At 39.7% G+C, this 20,466-nt stretch overlaps 1 protein-coding gene across 6 annotated transcripts in view; it reads right to left on the bottom strand.

The window, feature by feature from the left end:
- DIP2C (disco interacting protein 2 homolog C) overlaps positions 1 to 20,466 on the bottom strand; it is a 309,487-nt gene that overhangs the window by 68,745 nt on the left and 220,276 nt on the right. For all 6 annotated transcript variants that reach the window (XM_084220016.1, XM_084220018.1, XM_084220017.1 and 3 more), the window contains 9 exons: positions 11,853 to 11,976; positions 11,124 to 11,233; positions 9,650 to 9,752; positions 9,204 to 9,268; positions 7,326 to 7,419; positions 7,094 to 7,213; positions 6,123 to 6,237; positions 2,194 to 2,333; positions 483 to 619 (listed from right to left, as the gene is read on the bottom strand). In XM_084220016.1, coding sequence (XP_084076142.1) covers positions 483 to 619; positions 2,194 to 2,333; positions 6,123 to 6,237; positions 7,094 to 7,213; positions 7,326 to 7,419; positions 9,204 to 9,268; positions 9,650 to 9,752; positions 11,124 to 11,233; positions 11,853 to 11,976 — 1,008 coding nt within the window. The remainder of the gene's footprint in view (positions 1 to 482; positions 620 to 2,193; positions 2,334 to 6,122; positions 6,238 to 7,093; positions 7,214 to 7,325; positions 7,420 to 9,203; positions 9,269 to 9,649; positions 9,753 to 11,123; positions 11,234 to 11,852; positions 11,977 to 20,466) is intronic.

The following is a 20,466-nucleotide window of genomic DNA, read 5'->3' as shown; positions in this document are numbered from 1 at the left end:
AGGTTTCTCTGCTCTTCAGATACATCTCTTGAATACTACATCTGTCAGGATTCTGTATAAATAGAAGCCTTAATGCTGGAAGTGCTGTGGAAATGTTGAAAAGTGCTTTCTAGAGATACCAAGCAGCTTTCTTACTGTTTGCAATAATCAAATTATGCACATAGACTTATACAATATTACCTTTTGAACTTGGTCTTTCTTACTTCTTTCCTTCTGATTTTTTTCAGCTCCCAGTATCTTATTTGAATATTGAATAAAAGCTCTTCAGAGCCAAAACTAAACTCACATAAAGATCTACTGTTGCACTTAATGAAATGGGCTTCAGTGCAGATTATCTGGCTAGAATGTAGGTCCCAAGCCACAAGCATTGATTAATATTGCTATTCTTATACTGTTAATATCAATACTTAACGTCAAACATTTCCTTGAAACAGAAAAAGTTCAAAAGGAAGGATTTTATATAGTACTTTTTGTCAACTTACCTCAAAAGTATTTTTGGTCATGCCCGAGAGTCCATAATATGATGTACCCGTTGCAATAGCACATACACAAAGTTCTCCTATCTCATCTGTTTTACAGAGCTGAGGAATTCCATCTGGCTTCACTGAACACATTATAGCTAGAGGGAGAAGAAAGGAATTTTAAAAATATTATAAAATGAACCACAGAATAACATAAGTGCTGTGGGAAAGACAACATGGTGGAGATGACATAAACAAATGAATTACATGTAGACTAATGTCTAACAACCAGTTTCTTGAACGTTACGGTGTTCAACACTATCAGGTGATTTTTATTATGAATGATATTTATATAAAGAATGCAAGGATATTTACGTAAACTCAGTCTTTACATTGATAACAACACCCATTTACCTTGCTTTCTGAAACTGCAGTTCATCTGTAATATTGCTGTGAAATGTGATTGTGTTCCCAGCTTTGCACACTGAAAACCAGATCTGGCTCAGTCAGTGCAAAATGAAATACCCTAATGGAGCCCTTGATAATTACTACACAGCCAGGGAGGCAGACAACCAGGAAATCTACCTTTCAGAAAGTAGCAGCACCATATGAAAGACCAAGATATTCCAGCAGACTCATAGGGTTGTTTTACTGAGAACCTATCAGAGATCAGACTCCTCTGTCTGGTCTTACAGGCCTGCAGAGACAGCAGGAGCTAAACAGGAGGGATTTCTCAGCACTGCTCTGAGAAAGGCACTATTTTATGTCAACCATTTGAACAAGAATCAGGAATGCTGCTTTAGCTATCGTCTTTGGAGTTGGAGTACAGCACTGGTAGAATTTGTAATTGCAGAGATCAGGGAAATGATGATCAGGGAAAGTAGAAAGGAATCAGCACATCTTTTAACTACAAGGGTACAAAATCTTTCACTCAGGATAAACAGGAGTGTGTACTTTCATTAATTTATCAGAACATAATATGAAGTGCACGATGGCACATCTATTAAAATATCTTGTATGATAACTATTAAACCACAACCAATCCTGTCTTCCTTTATTTTAAAATGTTCAACAGAAAATTTGTAAGATGCATCCTTATGTTTTATTGCTTTGGTCCATAACAAACATTCTCTTACAAAAAAAATACAGTATTAGCCTTTTCTAGCGTCCATGGCATCTTATTTAAAATGCAGCTGCCTTATGAAAAGCGTTATCTTCCTCTTCAGAAGCACTGGTTTCAGTTTGAATTTATCAACATGAACTTTTCAGTCATACCTCCTCTATCTAGTAGCTGGGTGATAGCACAAGACCTTTGGAAAAACATTCTGCAAGCTTTCAGATAGCAATTTTATTGATCCTTAGCATAGGCTATGAAAATTTTCCCTACTGAAACCTTTTGTCCTGGTTGGACTTAAGGATATTTATAGCCACAGTACTTTAACTTCCTTATTTTCTCTACCAACACCTCAGAGCCTAGGAACAGATGTGGTGGCAGGTTATTTAATACATGTTCCTAATGCAAGCACAGATAGACTGAGGTAAATGCAAACAAGAAATCTTGGGATTTCCAAACCATGAAGTTTGTAAGGTAATTCCTTTGGACTAAAATGTTTTCAAGGAGCTTATAGTCCCAAAGCTTGTAGTCCAGCAACAAATTACGCTCAGCTGCAACTTTCTACTGCCAATTACTTAAACTGATGGATCATAATAAGTTTCAAAGGAAGTTCCTCACCTCCTGGCATCACTAAGCCAACATCCTGGACAGTCAGGACGGACAGCTTTTCTTCAGAGTCCACTCGAATCACCCCGTAGGTGAGCCCATGCATGGACAGAACTCCTCTCCCCGGCGGCTGGTTGCTGTCATCTGTCGGCCTACGAGCACGGGTTAGAGCATCAGTGCACCATCAGGCAGGTGGAAACATTTCCTTGTACTTAATGGACTACTATTGCAAACACTCCTCTGTTTCAAAGGTTTAAAATTCCTCCTTCCTGCATCCCCTGTTAGGCCCAATAAAATCCTGGTTTTCAGTCATTTCTGAGTAATTACATCTTTTATTCACTACCCACCCACATATATGGGGCTGCTGAGATGTGAGTAACCCCTAACATTTACCCAAAACAGCCTGTATTTAATTTTCAGAAAAATTTATAAAGATTGCCTTACCACCCAAGTAAAGAGCTGTTACCTAATTTTTAAAATACTGAAAGATGATGCAGACGATGTGGAAGGAAACTGCACTACAAATATTTGGAACTGATCAGTAAATAACTTGATAAAATCTATATCTTATCTATTTTGAGGCAACCTGGCATAGATTTACTATCAAGTATCTATGGAAGACGAGGACTTCACCATCTTCATTTTCATGCATATAATTGAATCCTTCCTATTCTAATTTACCACATGAAAATTAAAACAAATTACACCTTCATCAGTCATGGTCAAAATGTGGATGCAGCCTCTTGGCACCGCCTCAGTTTGCTTGGATTCATTGCTGTAAAATTCCACAGCATCAGCACAAGATGCCTGTCAGCTTCTTTCAGTACAAAACCACCTGCTGCACCAGTGGATACAGTTATACCTATGGAGAGTGTGGCTTGAGTAAATGAGTGTTGACGTATGCAAGTTACCAAGGCAGGGGAATGTGTCAGAGCTTTTCATGTCTGGAAGGACTCTCACACTGTCCTGTATTTTAAAATGCAAAACTGGAAGGTGACATGCTGCTGATTTGAGTTCAGATTATGCATCCATGAAGAGCAGACTCCAGCTCTTTTCAGGATGGATAAAACAGCCAATATTTAGCTCACAATTCTGCATTTTTCCCAAGTACTCCATCACAACACAACTATTTTTTAACAGATAATGTCCTTTGATGTGACATTTCTCCTCTAATGTGCTTGAAATACTAGATGGGCCTCAGCCAGTCCTGCTCATGTAAGCTTTGCCCTGATGGGCTCTATAAATTTCAATTAATAGGTTTTACAAGCCATATTTCTCAAGTGACATTGTCAACAAAGAAGGATGTGAGCGTGCTTGAAATTGCATTAGAGCATAACAAATGGCACTAGTAAACAAGCACCTGTGATAAATAACACTCCCATCATGTAAAAGGAACTTTCACTGACATTATTGATCAACTTTCCCTCATCCCTGCTCCCCAAAACACTCATTTTGTGCTCATGGGAAGAAAGGTCTCCTGCAGGCTTCTCACAGTCTTCCAGAAGCAGACGCCATCTGGACTTTCATCACATCCATTTTCTTGCACCACTAATCACACAAAGCATTTTGAGAGCAGCACCTCCTACCATTTCCAGATAATACAATCTATTTGACCACTGCTTTTTGCCAGCCATTTAAAAGGGAAAAAACCCCTGCCCTCAAACTTTTGCAAACTTAAGAGAATTTAATATGCAGTAAACCAAAGGGGAATAATATGAATTATTTGCATGACACATTCCTTTGAATATTAGGGTTTGTGATTCAGCTGAAGCACCTCTAGCCTATTACTGTCTTTTTCTAAACTATAAGGTTATTTCAACAGAGAACTGATTTTGTTACTCCTCCTTGTAGGAAGTTCAGTAAAAATACACCATAGATTTTGAAAGAGTCAGAGCATTAACAGGGAGCTCTCTGGATCTCTGCTCTGCAGGGAGTCATTTTAATGCATACTTCAGCAGTAACTCTTTGGAAATTGCATGATAATGACTTTACTGTCAGTGGAGATGGCTTGAGCAAAATGAAAAATACTACATCTCCCAAGTTCATCTAGTATTATCCTACCATTAAACAGAGTTCAAATAAAAGGAGATGTGTTCTGCAACACTCACTGCAGTAAGAACTGCTCTGTAATTACACAGTCACGCACTGAAGATAAAATGCCTATTTTTTTATTTTAAATTATCCACAATGCTATGTGCTAATATTTTTTTTTTTTGTAAAGTCTCAATGCTAGTTAATTTGGAAATGAATTTTTAGTGCTTCAGAGAGCTACAGGCACAGAGCTTGTGTCTAGAAAGGGCACACCAGTCATGCCATTATGAAGTTTTCCCACTTCCTAACCTGTGATTTGAGCCAAATTTTCCAGGGTCAGCCCAGGAAATTAAAAACCTGCTCAGTGCTCAGCACAAGAGATGTCTGCTGCACATTCAGTTCCTCTCTAAATTTACAGGCAAGAGTTTATTCCAAGGAAGCAAAGGCCTGCACAGCCAGTGGCAGGGAAGCCCATCAAAGGGAAGGACACTTGGTACTTCTTGTATAAAGCTGAGAGCAGGCAGGTGGAGCTGAATGAAGGGCTCTCTGAAATCCTGTAGGTCACAGAAAGACAACTAACCTGGGCAGGGTAAGTCCCTGATGGATTGCTTTCAGATGGTCTAAACTAATAATGAGGTGGCTGAAAATCAACCACACTCTTGGCCTCATGTCCTTCCTCCTGTAAATGTTCTGTTGGAAAGCTAATTGAAAATCAAGTTAAATTTCACTTGGACTGTGTATTTAGGAATTTGTGGCAGGAAGTATTTTACTTAATGCTACTTTAGTGCTTTACACGTTTATATTGCATGTTCTAACATGAAGCAATTATAATTGGCTGCAGAAACATGAACTTAAAAACAAAGTGCTTACTGTTCAATTACAATTTTGGAAAACTCTGCCAAAACAGACAATACTTACACCATTGACTCTGTGCTACAGCCCTCCTGACAGGATACTGCTGCTGGAGTAAAGTCTCATGAGAGCTTGAGGGTGCTGGGGAGCTCAGCCTGGAGGAAAGGCTCAGAGGGGACCTCATCACTCCCTAAGTGATAAGGAAGGTTGTAGCCTGAAAGGGGGCTGTAGCCAGATGGGTCTTTTCTCCCAGCAAGTGACAGAACAAGAGGAAATGGCCTCAAGTTGTGCCAGGGGAGGTTTAGATTGGATTTTAGGAAAAATTTCTTCACCCAGAGGGTCATGAAGGATTGGAACAGGCTGCTCAGGGAAGAGGCTGAAACACCATCCTTGGGTATTTAGAAGATGTGTGGAAGTGGCACTCAGGGACACAGTTTAGTGCAGGCTTTGCAGTGCTGGGTTAGTGGCTGCATTCAATGATCTTAAAGGTCTTTTCCAAGCTGAACAACACTGTGATTGTATATACATAACACTTAACAGTTCTGGCAGCATTTAGCAGTTTTAGTGGAATTTATCTATTTTATTTCTAGTCACAAATCCCTCAGACTCAAAGAGATTTCCAGATGATTACTGAGAGTCTGTGAATGGTTAAAAAGTGCCTGTCAGCCAAAAGCAGCCTGTAGAAGGTCATAACTCTCTCTAAACAGAGTACTTAAGAATATGGTTTTCCTCAATGGCAATTCCCTTTAATTCTCTCATTTTAATTAATTTTATGCTTACTGTGGCATTTTTACATTTTTATTTACAGAATTTCCTTTTGCATTTCAACTTATTTAATTTAAAATGAGATAAAATTACAGCAATGGGAGCCATAAAGCATTCTGAAGCTAAATCATTACTCTAAAAATTCTTCTTGTATGTCTTCCTTGGACATAAACACATTGCAAACTGTGCATATCATATAGAACTTAAATATGCAGATTCATATTTAATTATTTTTTCTCAACTTACCAGATATACACATTAAGTGGGTCTATTTTCACTGGTCTAACACATACCTTCGAATAGCCACAGTGAGAGCTTCTGGTGAACTAGCACAGGGACAAATGACCTCCTGCCTTAGACCTTTACTTTGGAAGACATTGAGAAATGCATCACAGGAAGAAATGGACCCTGGGGTAAAGAAAAAAAAATATTCAGAGAGAAGAATAATTCGATTTCTGAAGTGATGCTATTCAAAGTGCAAATTTACTGTTTAATATATAGGCTTTTCAGGAAAAATAATTAAAAAAGGATCCTTGTCCACTGGGAAATACATCATAGCTGCTACAACTACATATATATATGTATGTATGTATAAACAGTTGTGTATATGTGTAGAGGGAATAAAGACTAATTTTTAAACATGAAATCTTTACATTATGCTTACACAGAAAAGCCATTACTGCTAGATTTACAGCATCAATTTCATTGCAGTGTTCTCTTTTCGGATGAGGGAAATTTAGGATTTAACTCATAGATTCCAAACTACTACAAACAAGCAGAACACCTCTGTGCTGGTATCTTAAATAATACAGAGAAACAGCTCATGCTGTTAATTGCCATGAAGTGATTCAGATGTGTTTCTCTAGAGTAGCTTAAGTATTCCCCTAAAATTCTCAGTTACTTCTGCAGCTGAGAGCTGTCATTCAGAGGAAATGTTCTGATCCTTTCTATAGCTTAAAGTCTCCATTGCTTCAACTTTTATATGTTCAGTCTTTATACATGACTGTGATGTTAAACAAAACTAGATTTACTGCAACTTATGTTATATGGAATATCAAGTTTGTTTCAGGATGAGCTAAAAAACAATATACTCTGAAAAAAATCCTAGATAGATTACTGTTTCCATAAATGTCCCACTGTTTGTACTAGACAAACTGCACATTTTGAAAATATTTTAGCTAAGAGGGGTGAAGATTGAAGCTCTAAGTGCAAGAGAGAAGAAACCCCTTCCTGCTCTGCCCTGCACTGGAGCAGCAGAGCTTACATGGGTTTGCACCATCAGCCACGATCAGCATCCGCAGCGAGGAGAGGTTGATGTCCCTCTGGTCCCGATGTGCCACCAACGCCCAGTGCATGTCTCTGGACTTCACACAGGCAACTTTTGCTGCAACAACAATGAGAAAATTACTAACACACCATAGAAAAGGCAGCTGTGTTATCAATTTGCACTTTTGATTTTGACTATCAAGCAAACTTTTTATATTCTTGTTCCTTACCTTTGTATTGACAGACTTTTTGTATCCATGACAGAGGATTCACTTTCATTAAGGAGTATGGAATGCTGATGACATGCATCATGTTCATGACACTCTGAAATCAAAAAGATAAAAGGGTTTGATACAAAAATTGTGGCAACTATTCATATTGTGTTATGGGCAGGGGCATCTATGCAAATCACTCTGTTGTGGCATTCATCTTTTCCTATCTAGCTACCAACATTAAGATAGAACAGACACCCATTTTCCAATGTTTTAGTTAAGGATTAAGGATTTATACTAATCAGATGGTAACTTTTATGCAGTACTGAAAAAACCCATTTTCTTTCTATTCATACTCAAAAAGGTTTACTCTAAATAGAAAAAAATTTAAAAAAATTGGGTGAAGAATGTCCACATGTTTGCTATGTAGTTAAATATTATCTCTAAGCCTGATAATCTGCTAAATATATGAACACTGTACTAAAAAGGACAAAAGCAGCAAGACATCTATCTATGAAAATCCATCTCTGGGAAGACTAAAAGCTACCAATGGTAGTGGAGCACAAATTATTTAAAAGACAAGAGACAAAGAAATTGAAATCCTAGACTAAGCAGAAATCAATTCATTCTAAAAGAAAATTAATGAAGGAGGTTTTAGTCTCTCTCCAGGTGAGTTAATTCCAGTATTTTCAACAAGGTCATGAAAAGTTCCAGGAAGTTTAGAAAACGCAGCTGAGTGAAACCAATGACAAACCCAAAGCTGATCTCTCAGTCTGAGCCCATCAATGCATCAGTGATTTCCCAGTGTTAAACACACATCCTGTAAATGAGCTGCTGCTTTACTTCTGTTAGCATTTAGAAATATCTCCTCAGGGCAACACACTTTCCCTCATAGCAGCTTAGGTTGAATACAGTATTTGTTTTGGAAAACCTAGGTTTAAGAAAGGTTAAGTGTCCCAGTGGATTAGTCATCTAAACACTTGGAGAGCTGCAAAAGATAGTTATCCTTTTAGTCTGGCACAAGCATAGGTACAGGAAAACAGGCAAGTACTGAAAAAAATGAAGTTCAGAACAAGATTAATAGCAAAGGAAGGCACAGAACAGCTCTATTAGACATTTGCTTTCAACCAGTGATAAAGATGGTTTTTTAATATGAGATACTTATGGGTGTTAAGCCTAATCATTTCTGCTTCAGAAATGTTATTATTTCACTTTGATAGTGAGAACAGAGTAACACTGCATGGGAAAAACAGATCAGATCACTGGGAATGCTGGGGACCCCCAAAGTCATGAGACCCCCAAACAATGACCCTTCAAGACTTGACATCTGTTCTTAAAATGATCAGTGAATAGTAAACAATTTGTCAATCCCTGATTGCAACAGCACCTTAAGAAACAAACCTTCAAAATACGTCAATTGTCTCCCATGTCAATTGAGGAAGACATTCCAACATCAAGTAGAAAATTATTGCAACTTAAAGTATTGGGGATACCTAATGTTAGCAAAACCATCTGTTGGTGGGAGTTTTGACAGGGAAGCTAGTCAGGGGCAATAGAACTGTGCCACTGGATCATATCCTTACAGAGGAAAGCACTAATCTGATTTGTTTCTGCTATAAGGTTTGATCTCAAAATCACATATTGGTTGGATAACATGATAGGAATGGGATTACAGTACTTGGCATGATACATAAAAATACACTGACATCTTTAGCATGCTCATTACGGGTAAATGCACTAGGAGAAGACTGTGGCTTTAAATGACATTTATTTTGCTTTCAAAGCAGAAAAAATTGTATTAGAAAAAACTGTAGGACATCCCAGTTTGTGACAGCACTAAGCATATTAGGTTAGTTTATTTTCAAATACTGAGAGAGAATAAAACAGCATACTTACTGTAAGAATTCCATGCCATAAACCAACATCCTTCTTGAAATCTAGTACATTCACAATTGTTTCAGCTGTCCAACAAAAACAAAGCAGAATTTATTTTTTAGAACATGGCATTGACCCAAGGCAAACCCACTCAAAGGAAGGAAGCTTCAGTATAACATGACTGAGGGCCTCAAAGGTTAACTTTCAAAGTAAATCTCCACTGCAGGATTTATATTGGTTAAGACATTATTTGTACCTCTCCTATAGATATTTTAAACATGAACATATTTCCTGAAACAAATGAAAAAAAAAATCATGTTTTTAAATCTAGAAGCCTTTGGCACCGAACTGTGTAAAATGTAACAGAGGAGAATGATGAAAAATAAATGACAATCCCCACTTGATTTTAAGGATGATGTACAGTGATGATGTACACATGTTTTAAGGATGATGAGCATACTCCATACCTTCTGTGTATCCACATGCCTGGGTCAGAGCTTGGCAGTGTGTCAGCAGTGCAATCCTTGTCACAGTTACCCCAAGCACACTTCCATCTTTACATGTTTTGTACTAAAAAGAAATAAGCAGGGACAGTCAGTGTGAAAGAACTGTCATAATTCCATTATTTAATAGCTATGTTTAAAGTCTTTCCTCTGCAGGTGAATGATGGACACATCTAATGACTCTATTTTAAGAAGGCAGCAGTACTGGGGAGTTTTGGAGACATTTCTTTGTTAAAAGGCAATTTATTTTTTTTTTAGCTAGGTTTTCTCTTTTGACTCAAGATTCCCAGGTTTGGTATCTGAAATCCATGTGTTTTTTGAAAACAGGGATTATGAGAACATAACTCTAACAATTCTGATCATGTCAGTGACTAATGGACTGGCTAGATGTAGCAGAGAATAACCTAGTTCAGTCTGTTCAGTGCTTACATGTTAGATTTTCTAGGCCAACCACTAAACCCCAGCTTCTCCCTTCTGCATCTTATAAGGCATGTGATAAGAGCTGACTGCAGAATCCTAGCTGGGTGCTGTGATAATAATCTATATGTTTACAGCCTGAAAGACACAAGCTCTTTGATCAGGAGAATGTGAGACTCATGAAAGAGCAGCAGAAAAGAGGTGGGAGGCCATTGGTGATTATTGAAATAATTTTTGTAACTTTATGTAAGTGTCTGAGAACCATCAGGGGCAGATCATAAATTAAACATTTATCTTTCTCCATGATGAAGATAATCTATCTTTCTCCATGATGAAGATAATCAGCAAGATTGAGAGTGAAAACATCTCTGCTTCTCTAGCCCAGTGTCCTGACTGCACAATGACAGGAAACACCTTTGGTCCATTCACTTGCACTTAGTCCCTTTGAAGAATAATTTAAATTCAATTTTACCACCACTGAATTCAAAGCTTTTGAGTCTATGCAGAAGGGGAAGAAAACGATGGGGAAAAAAAAGAGGAAAATTAAATTCAACAGCATTGCTAACTTTCCCTTCCTGATGCTGTTCTGCTGTTGGGAATGTGACTCATAAAGCAGTAAGTGACAGGCAAGCATTTGAACAAGAAATTCTTTCTTTTTCAAAGGGTCTGAAGGTTGTGATATGAGAACTGAAGCTTCACTGTGAACCTTGTCATCTATCCATTCAAGGCTAGTGGGCAAGCCCACACTGAACAGAACCAAGATTGCTCAAGGCAAATGTAATATAACACTGCAGCAGCCACATAAAAATGTTAATGTTGGAAACACCCAGAATACAATTTAACATTCCATTGACTTTTCTGAAATCAGTATTGGTCGAATTTATTAAAAAAACATTACTTATTAACAAGCTAAAGCAGGATGTGCTTTGCTTCTGTGACTACTGAATGAATAATGATGTTTACCTAATCCAGAGTGCCATATGTAATGATTTGAGGAGAAGATGCATCTTCATTAACTCACCTCAATGTAAGCTGTGTCATTGTTGGCATCCTTGATGTGTGGGAACCAGTCACGAGGTGGCTTGGAGAGGTGTTTAGACTCAGTGACAAACCACAGCAGCTTTGGCCAGCCTGAGGTACAAAGAAAAGCCAACTTTCATTGAGCTTCTGCTGGATAAGACGAGACAAAAGCCTTCCCTGGCATTGTTTTATTCTTGAAAAGTCTGTGTCACCATTACCTAAACATTGCTTCCTTTGAAATTCAGCATAGTATGGGAAAGAAGATTTTGCAGACCTGCTTTTTTAACACAGCTCCTGAGGTGTTTTAGGCAGTCCCCTGAGGGAATGGCTGGGCAGTTTAAGCTGCTATTGGCCCCAGCAGTTTCATTAACTCCCCCATCACAAGTTACTGTCCCTACACTCCCCTGAAGGAGTGAATCCTATGAACACTTCTCATCTACTACAGTAAGGGCAGTTGGTTGAATTTTTGTGGCCACAGATGGTCTCAGCAGCCTGGCTGAGAGAGCCAGCAGAGAACTGGACTGGGAGCACTGGTGCAGTTCTCCATCCATGAGGCTGGCACAGCCATCCCTGCCACAGTGACACACCAGGACAGCAGTGTCCCAGCAGCCCAGCTGCTCCTGTGGCCAGGGTTTAATCACAGCCTGACCCTCACCCACAACCACTAAACAAGAGTGGGTTGTTGCAGTAAATGACCAGTGAGAGCCATGATAAAGTAGGGCTAGATTACCTTTAAACTGTGGTATCTCCCCTGTGGGGCTTTTAGGCAGTCCTTTATGGCATGCATCGCTGGTCAAGGCCACAGTAACTCCACAGCTTCCAAGCAAAAAGCCTATTTGTTGACTTCCTGCATCCTAAGAGATGACAAAATACAGAATTGATTAGACATGATTACAGGCTGAAAGCACTGTTGTTCTTGGGCACATTATCTTGAGAGGAAAATTATCATGAGGTCCCTTTCCTTTAAATTGATTTCCTTTTAGGTGACTATCAAAACTCATCTGTACATTGACAAAGGAATTCCACAAGCTAGGTATCCTCTTGTCTGTAGCAGCATAAATCATAAAGACAGTGGAAGCCATCAGAGGGCATCTGCTCTTGCAGAAATGCCAAGTGGCTGGGGGGAATGCCTGGTCTGACAGAGGGTTGTTCCATCCAGAGGGATCCCTGGAGAAACTGGCAGACAGGGCCCTCATAAAGTTCACCAAAGGCAAAGTCAAAGTCCTGCACCTATGGAGGAACAAAGCCCTGTGCCAGAATGGTCTGGAGAGCAGCATTTTGTGAAGAACCTGGGGGTCCTGGCGGGCAGCAGGCTGAGTGTGAACCAGCAATGTGCCCTGGCACGGGGAAGGCAAATGGCATCCTGAGCTGTGCAAGGCAAAGCATCGCCAGCAGGCTGAGGGAGGGCATCCTCCCCCTCAGCACAGGGGGGCACATCCCCAGGGCTGGCACCTTCTGGGCTTCCAGGTACACACAGAGCTACTGCAGAGTCAGCAGTAGGAAGGGACCCAATTGCTGTGTACAAACACCTGAAGGGAGGCTGTGCAGGAGATGGAGCCTGGTTCATTCCTTACTTTGCCCAGAGACAGGACCAGAGGCAATGGACACAAACCAAAACAGAGGAGGTTCCCTCTGACAGTCAGGAAATGCCTTTTTACTGGGAGGGTGACTGGCACAAAGCACCCACGGAGGTTGTAGAGTTTCCATACTTGGAGATATCCAAAAGCTACTGTAGATATAGTCCTGGGCACCCTGTTTGAGCAGGGAAGATGGACTAGGTCACCTCCACACATTTCTGCCAACCTCAACCATTCTGTGATTTTGTGACAATTCTAGGAAATAATATGGATTACAGCTGCTTCCACCTGGAGAAAGCTTTCAACCATTAAGATGTTATGATGGGTGCACAGTGGTGAGGGCTTCCCTCTTTATGCTGATCTAACCTGATTTGTCAATAACCATTTCATTGAGTAGTTGCAGGCACATTTCAGGAGCACCACATACAGTCAAGTGCCCATTAGAGTAAGCTCATTACATTTTACTTGCATCAAGGGAATAGTAGCAGTGAGATTAAGAAGTCATGTAATGATTTCCCAGTCTAGGCCATAGTTGTTCTTGAGGAGATGCTGTGCTCCTACAGCATTACACCTGCTTTATGTATAGTGTCTTGTCATTACTCTTTAATGAACTTTACATGTCTCCAACAAGCTCTTCAACTGAGCAAAGCCCTACATGTAAATGCACATTGAAATACTGACCCTTTCTTCACAGAATTATTCTACTGAAAACCGCCTAAAGAGACTCAAAAGATCAAATTAAAACATCTTTCAAATCAACCATAGAGCACACTCAACAATGGAAACAACCAGAAATATAGGAAAGTTGCCTTAATGTATTGATTTATTCAAAGCAAAATTGTATGATGGAAAGAAAGCCCCAGAGCCTAACTGACTAATTCTTAATGCAATTTTTATGTAGTCAAATAAAACCATCTAAAATGGAGCAGCAATGAGAACAGAGGAAAAGCAAAAGCTTATTTTTCCATACCACCTCAAAATACGTACATGGCAGCAATTATCAGAACTTTGATAGCTGAGCAAGAAATGTGAGATAATTAACTGCTCTGTCAAAGTCTATGCTATATAACTCCTCCTATCCAGAATGATTGTATTTGCTTTTGCTTACTATAGCCAGAATGCTTATAAAACCAGGAAAAAAATGAAAAGGCATTTTTTCAGAAAGGCTTTTTAAACTTAAGCTTTGCCCATATAAAACCAGACAATGAGACTATTCTTTGAGCAACAGAGAATAATACTGGAGTCTGCATGAACAACTTTGGGGAGCATGTTGTTGGCCCCACCACACCTGCACCAGTGGGGCTTCCAGGACTTAATGGGCTTTGCCCAGCATTAATTACTGTCCTCACTGACTCTCATGTCAGCTGCTCCACCTCTGCTGTCAAACCTATGGGCCAAGCACTTAGCAAGATCTAATCCTGGTTCCACATGAGGATGAGACTTGTCTCCACTCTTGGAGTCTGCTCAGAGGAAGGAAATGTGGGTGCCTGAACAGTGCAGGAGGGGTGGCTCTCCTGAGGGTCCCTCAGAAGGAATGGCATGAAGAGGAAGGCTGGAGTGTTCCATGGAGAACACCACTCAACACAGCTTCTGAGACCTGCTACTCTTATCATCTATAAAGGGAGGTCATGAGTTCCTTAAAATATCAGATTCATACTACCATTGCTCACAATTTCCCATTAAATTTAATCTAATATATGTATGAATTTCTAACTACCATTTAAAAATGGCATATAAATTTTATAATTGAATGCAGCAATGGCATTGATCTCAATTTTAAATTACAATGTGTATATCCTATAAAAGACTGCTACAAATTGTTTCACCACTATATCAAGAAAATGCCAATTCTCAAGCAATGAAATTCCATTTAATGCTGAACTTGGTAAACAGAAACTAACCTAAGAATTCCATTAAGAAATCTAACATAAGGAATCCAGTAGAAAGTGTGGATCCTCAAGCATCAGCACACCATGGCCCTGGGGGATGCATCAGCTAAGAAATCACCGGTCAAAATCTTCTCCCAGCAAAAGAACACAGCAGAAAAGTATTTACAGTGTAGAGGTTTTTAGATAACACAAGAAAGAATGACTGCACTTTCCTTTGGTGCCATACCGAGTGCCTTAGAGGATGTCCACATAAATATTAATCAGTCATTTGTAGCAGTTCACACACATACATCGATTTCTTAATACAATCTGTGCACATGTAACAGTTTGTAACAGCACACTGCTTTACATCAGGACAGCCCACCTCAAACAGCATTAAAATCTTCACCCTATTCTTTTCTGAGCAGATATTCTTTTAATTGTAAGGAAAACATGTCTGAACAACCATGAGATGCAACATGCCACAGGAGATTGGAAGACTTTCACCAGGCATGGGCAGTGTGTTTCACAGACTCAAATCCCTCACCAAGCTTTGGTGGCCACAATAAATCCTGCCTTGCAAGACAAAGGCAAATCAAGATGCTGAAGCAGAGGTGCTGTGAAAGACACTCTTCTCAATGAGCTCCACTTGAGGATTTTGCAGTATGAACCCAGTGACTTGGTGTCCATCAATTCCACCTTCAGTCTCATCTCTCACTCCTCATAACTAGTTATCCTCACCTTCTGCCTGCTTCCAGTGGTTCCATCCTGACCCAAAATCTAGAACTACTACAGAGAACAGAGACATGAAGAAGGGGTTGACATCCCTTGCCCCATATAGGTTCTTCTGTGATGACTGGTGTCCCACAGAAGAACTTGTTTCTAGCTACCCAAGTGGTGTTGGGATACTGGACTGACAGCCAGGAGGGGGAAGATCTGAAACCTTTTTACACCCCACAGGCACACCAGAATGTTCCTTACACACTCAACCATGTAAACACAAGTCTTTGCTGCTCCTCATACCTCAGCATGACAGGCCCAGAACAGTGAGGACCTCGGGCAAAACTTGTGTTTGAAAACTGAAGTTTGAGCTAAAAGTGCAATCCTTTGCCTGAGGCTGTCAAAGTTTACCTGTGGGCCACAAAAATGGCTACTGACTTTAAGGGCAATGATTATTACAGATTTGACAGACAAACTATTGGTCTGCCTTTTGAGCAATGTGAAATGAATGGTTGCAATGGTGAAAACTACTTTGAAAGCTGCAAGGAGACACAACCAAATAATATTCTGCCAAAACCCCCACACCCTCTTCCCCTCTAAGTAAAATCAATCTTCTACCTGTGAAGGAATAGATTTCCAGGACACACTGGTTTGTCAGAAGTGTTACTTGCTATTTTGGTTATCTGCTACTTGGCAACCCCCCCCTTGCCATAAACACTTTATTTTGCTGAATGTTGTGGGTGTAGAAGAAACCTCAGGGAGCTGGTGGAGGCCACGTGAGTGCAGTCCCAACTGCAGACAGGGAGAGACTTGCCAGAGATGCTCATTGTCAAATCCTCCACAATTCACAGTCTGAAGTAACATGTAGTTCAGGTAGAAGGCAAAACACAGAGCTGAGGTATTGTAGCATGAAGTTGGAGACCAATTGCTGACTTTGGAACTATCACTTTACATTTCTTGAAGGCACAGCACTTGCTGGGGTATGAAAATTGAGGTGTGCATAGCTTTAGACTGTGTCTGCACACACCTAAAGAGATCAATCTTTCAGATGAAGCAACCCAGAAACCCTCTCTGCTGTAGGCAGCCATTCAAAGTTCTCTAAAGACTTTTATTAAAGGCTCCCTAAAGGCTTTCACTAGGACTTGGAGGCAAACTGTCTTCTTCCTGCTGCAGAGTGATAATTCATTGTCAGGATAAAAAAATCCCACGTGTGGTTGCATTTCAGCATGCTGTTAATGTCATTTCTCTAATGCTCTGTGAGAGTATCTGTGTGAAAGAAAACAGTTATGATCCTGTCTCCGTGAGTGAGAGTGCATGTCCTTATCTAATAAGGAAGGAAGAGACAGCCTGTGCAAAGGTTGGCCTGATAAAGGTTACTTCTGTTCACTTGCAAATCCCAGACTGCTTTCAAAATGAGAATTATGTGGTGGAGCATCACAGACTGAACTAATCTTGTTTTCTGTTACAATGCTTATTTGAGCTCCAGTGCCCTTACCCTAACAAAAATTTGCTGGTAAAGAACAAACAGGGCAATGATCAGATGTAAAGGCCAAGCATCACCAGTTCTGAGCCAAAAGAGGCATCAAGGAAATCTCATTTTTTTAAAAACACAAAGACCTTAGTAAAAATTAAACACAGTGCAGACACAATCTTCATACCCAGCTTTAAGATGAAGAAATTAACTGTCTCCTCAGACAACAGCTTTGATATCTGCCTGCAATTTGCATGTGAAATCTGCAACTATGAGCATCTTAACATCCAAAAATCTTAAGAAAAGCAAGACAATGGTTATTTTTGGCACTGGACACTGCATGAAATAAGATATTCTCTCCAGGAAATTATCATTTCCTAAACTTGAAAATATAATAAGGAAACAGAGACTTGGAAGGATCTAAGATCCACTGGGGCAAACTGAGCAAGGACTTCTTGGTGCTCCACTGCTGAAGGGTAGGAAGAGGAATAGGCAGGCACAGGGCTTGCAGGGCCCAGCAGTTTGTACCAGGGGCTCAGCTGGGAACTCGCATTCTTTGGAGGGACTGGGAGATTATACCACTGAAAGGAATATATGAAACATTTTGTAGATATTTTAAATGCAGGGGAGAAAGAGATGCACTGTCAAAAGCTGTTCCAAAGCATGTAGAGCTCCAGTGTTTCTGGCACACTACAGTCCTACAATGAGTAAAGCTGAGAGAAAGCAAAGCTCATTTTATCTCGAGCCCTGAAACACTGGGAAAGATGTCAAGGTGTATTTCCTTCAGACTAGAATACTTCTTTTAAAGAAAGATATGACTGGGACAATTTCACTGTCTTGGAAGAGATATATCTCCCTGGCTACTGTTAAAGCTTTCATAACTTTTCAGGATTTAATAAAAAGAGCTCCTCAAAACCAGTTTTTATTCTGTATGAAGCATCCTTTAAAAAAACCTCAAGTGTCCTGGAGTGGGTCTCTCCAGATTTCCTATGACAATACACAATTCTTCCAATCATACTGTGACAGCCAGCATCTGGAAAAGTACAGAAATGCCTGCTGGAAGCACACATAGCATTAAATCTAATAGGCTAGGAAATAGCATTTTGAGTGAGAAATTAATTTTTACATGCTTTCATGTCACACACACCCTGCTACAAATTCAGCCTATGATAAGAAGGCCATGAAGATCTATGAGGGATAGATTTCTTCCTATGTTCACAGCATGTGACTGAACATAACTGTGAATGTGCTTGGAGGACAAAAATGTTATTTTTAGATTAAAACTGATTAGCTCCCCTGACTGTATCAGAGCAGAATAATAATATTTTTCACGGCGCCGATCAAATGGAAAAAAACATTGACCTAAAAAATATAAAGAAAAGGAAATCAAAACCTTGTTTTAAAATCTTTTCATGAGGGACATAGTAAATCACTGTTTCAACATGTTGGACCTCCCATTTAATTTACTTTGACAGCACATTCTATGACATAGTTTGCAACTCACATCATATCCCACCTGCAATGAAAGGGTTTGTAACACTCCAGCTTCAGACAAGATTTACAAAGGTGGCAGCTCTGAAGGAAGAGATACTGCACAGGACACATTGTTTGCTAATGTTTGGGAAACATAAGCAAATTTTGAGAGAGGGACACCATTCTGAGAGAACAGAGCCTATAAATGAAGGGATGAGGATTAGCTCTAACAATTTTGGGGAGTGTTGATGATAAAGGCATTGCAATGGTACCAAATTCAGGGAAAGGAGGAGAAATAAAAATTCTGCTTGTTCTACTGTTACAATGACTGCAGAACCCCTGGCTGTTGCTTTTAGAATGAAGAGTTTGGGATTTTGGTTCTTAATTTTAGGTTGTCCCAAATCTAAAGAGCCAAAACCATGCTGCAGGAATTCCAATTTTCAATTTTTCTTTGCGAAACACTAGCAAGCTTTCTGGAATTGAAACTGGAGAATGCTGCATGGCTGCTGGATGTTCAGACAATCCATCCCAGATGCCAGGTCACACATCCCCTGAAGTCCTGGGGGTATTCTAGGTACTCTGTCCACATAAAGGTGGGGTGCAGAAGCAAAGAGCAAGGCAAGATGGACCTTCACCTAATAGTGAACCGGGAAAAAAATCCCATCAAAATCTTAAAAAAATAACAGTTATACTAAAAACAAAAAAGAGAACACACACAAAACCTATATGCTGGTAAAGCAAAAGCTGCTTCCATGAGGGTACAGATGTCTGCAGAGTAATCTGTAAGGCAAAAGTCTACCTGGCTGCAAAAATTACTGCTCAGCTTTAAATTGCCAGGGACAAAATTCTGCACAGAGCTGTGAAACACTCTTCTTTATGAAAATGTAGAACGGTATTAAAGCTGCTAGTGCAAACTTTAAACATTAAAAATGGCTGCTAATATAACTACCTGAAATAGCTCATCCTGTATCAGCTTATTATTCTGTAAGCCTATAGTATAATATGAAATATAATTGCTGCTCTATTTGCTGGTTCACATCTCTGTCTTCCAGAAAGCAACCCAAAAGATGTCCAGAATGTACTGAAGCATGCAGAACAGAGAACAAATAATGGGAAAGCATAAAATAACAGTCTAGGCCATTGTGTGATGACAGGAATGACATCTTCCCACGGATGCCAGAAGCAATCCACTGCCATTTGACCAGGCAGAGGTATTCCTTCTGGGACTACTCAGAACACGATTTTCATCTCATTGTTTCCACTCCAGTTGCCTTTCCATATAAACAAATGCAAAGATATTTGAAATAGTATATGCTGTGAGATTGCATAGCTTTATTTATAGAGTATGGATCATGTTGCTTTTTTAACTGACATCTCTGTTATTGTGTTATTAATTTGATATTTAAACATTGTGGCAAAAGATAAACAGTCTGAGTCTGTAAATATTCCTTTATATAAATATATATATATATATATACATATGTGTAAGTGTATATTTATATATCCATATATAGATACATATTTTAAAAAAAACACCCAAGAGGTGCAGCCAAATTAGGGTAAGTTATTCATTTGACACAGAGTATTTACTTGGACAGCTGGATTTTATAGTTTACAGGGTGGATGTGGTATCAGATGTTCCAAAATAAATCAAATTTACACCTATCTATGTGCTTTAAAATGTCATTAGACCTCAGAGAATAGTAAGAGGGAAAGATATAGTAGATTTTTTTAACCCTCAAAACCATGTAGTTTCTTTTTTTTTCATGGAATGAATGTGGATTTACCCATTTGAGCACGCTAAGATCTTAAAATGTACATATTCTGCTGGCCTTATTTTGTTGATGCATATAAAATCTCTGGTTTTTATCAAAATAATGCACTGTTATGCAACTGCCTCAGACTAAATGCACTGCCCTCAGATGTGAAGGCACAAGGAGAGCCCAATGCAAACATTTCTACTGAAATCACCATCCTTGTTCTACAGCCATGTCCACCTCTCAGTGCTCCCAAATGCATCATTTTACAAACAAAACAGCATAACCCTACTCCCCAAAGCAGGCACGGTGCTTGAGTCCCATCCTCTCCCCTTGCATGGCCTTTCCAGCTCTCCTGCATCTTTCCTCCAGCCTCACACAGTTTAAGCTGGGGCACATCCTGTCTCCTCTTTCCCTTGCTCCTTCCTTCTGCCCCCTGGCTCTCTAGTCTGCTCAGCTGGATCACGGTCTCTTGCTG

The sequence above is a fragment of the Fringilla coelebs genome, assembly GCF_963513975.1.
Source record: "Fringilla coelebs genome assembly, chromosome: 1".
Taxonomy (NCBI): Eukaryota; Metazoa; Chordata; class Aves; order Passeriformes; family Fringillidae; genus Fringilla; species Fringilla coelebs.
The sequence above is the reverse complement of the archived record's forward strand: the minus strand, read 5'-3'. Positions and strand labels throughout refer to the sequence as shown.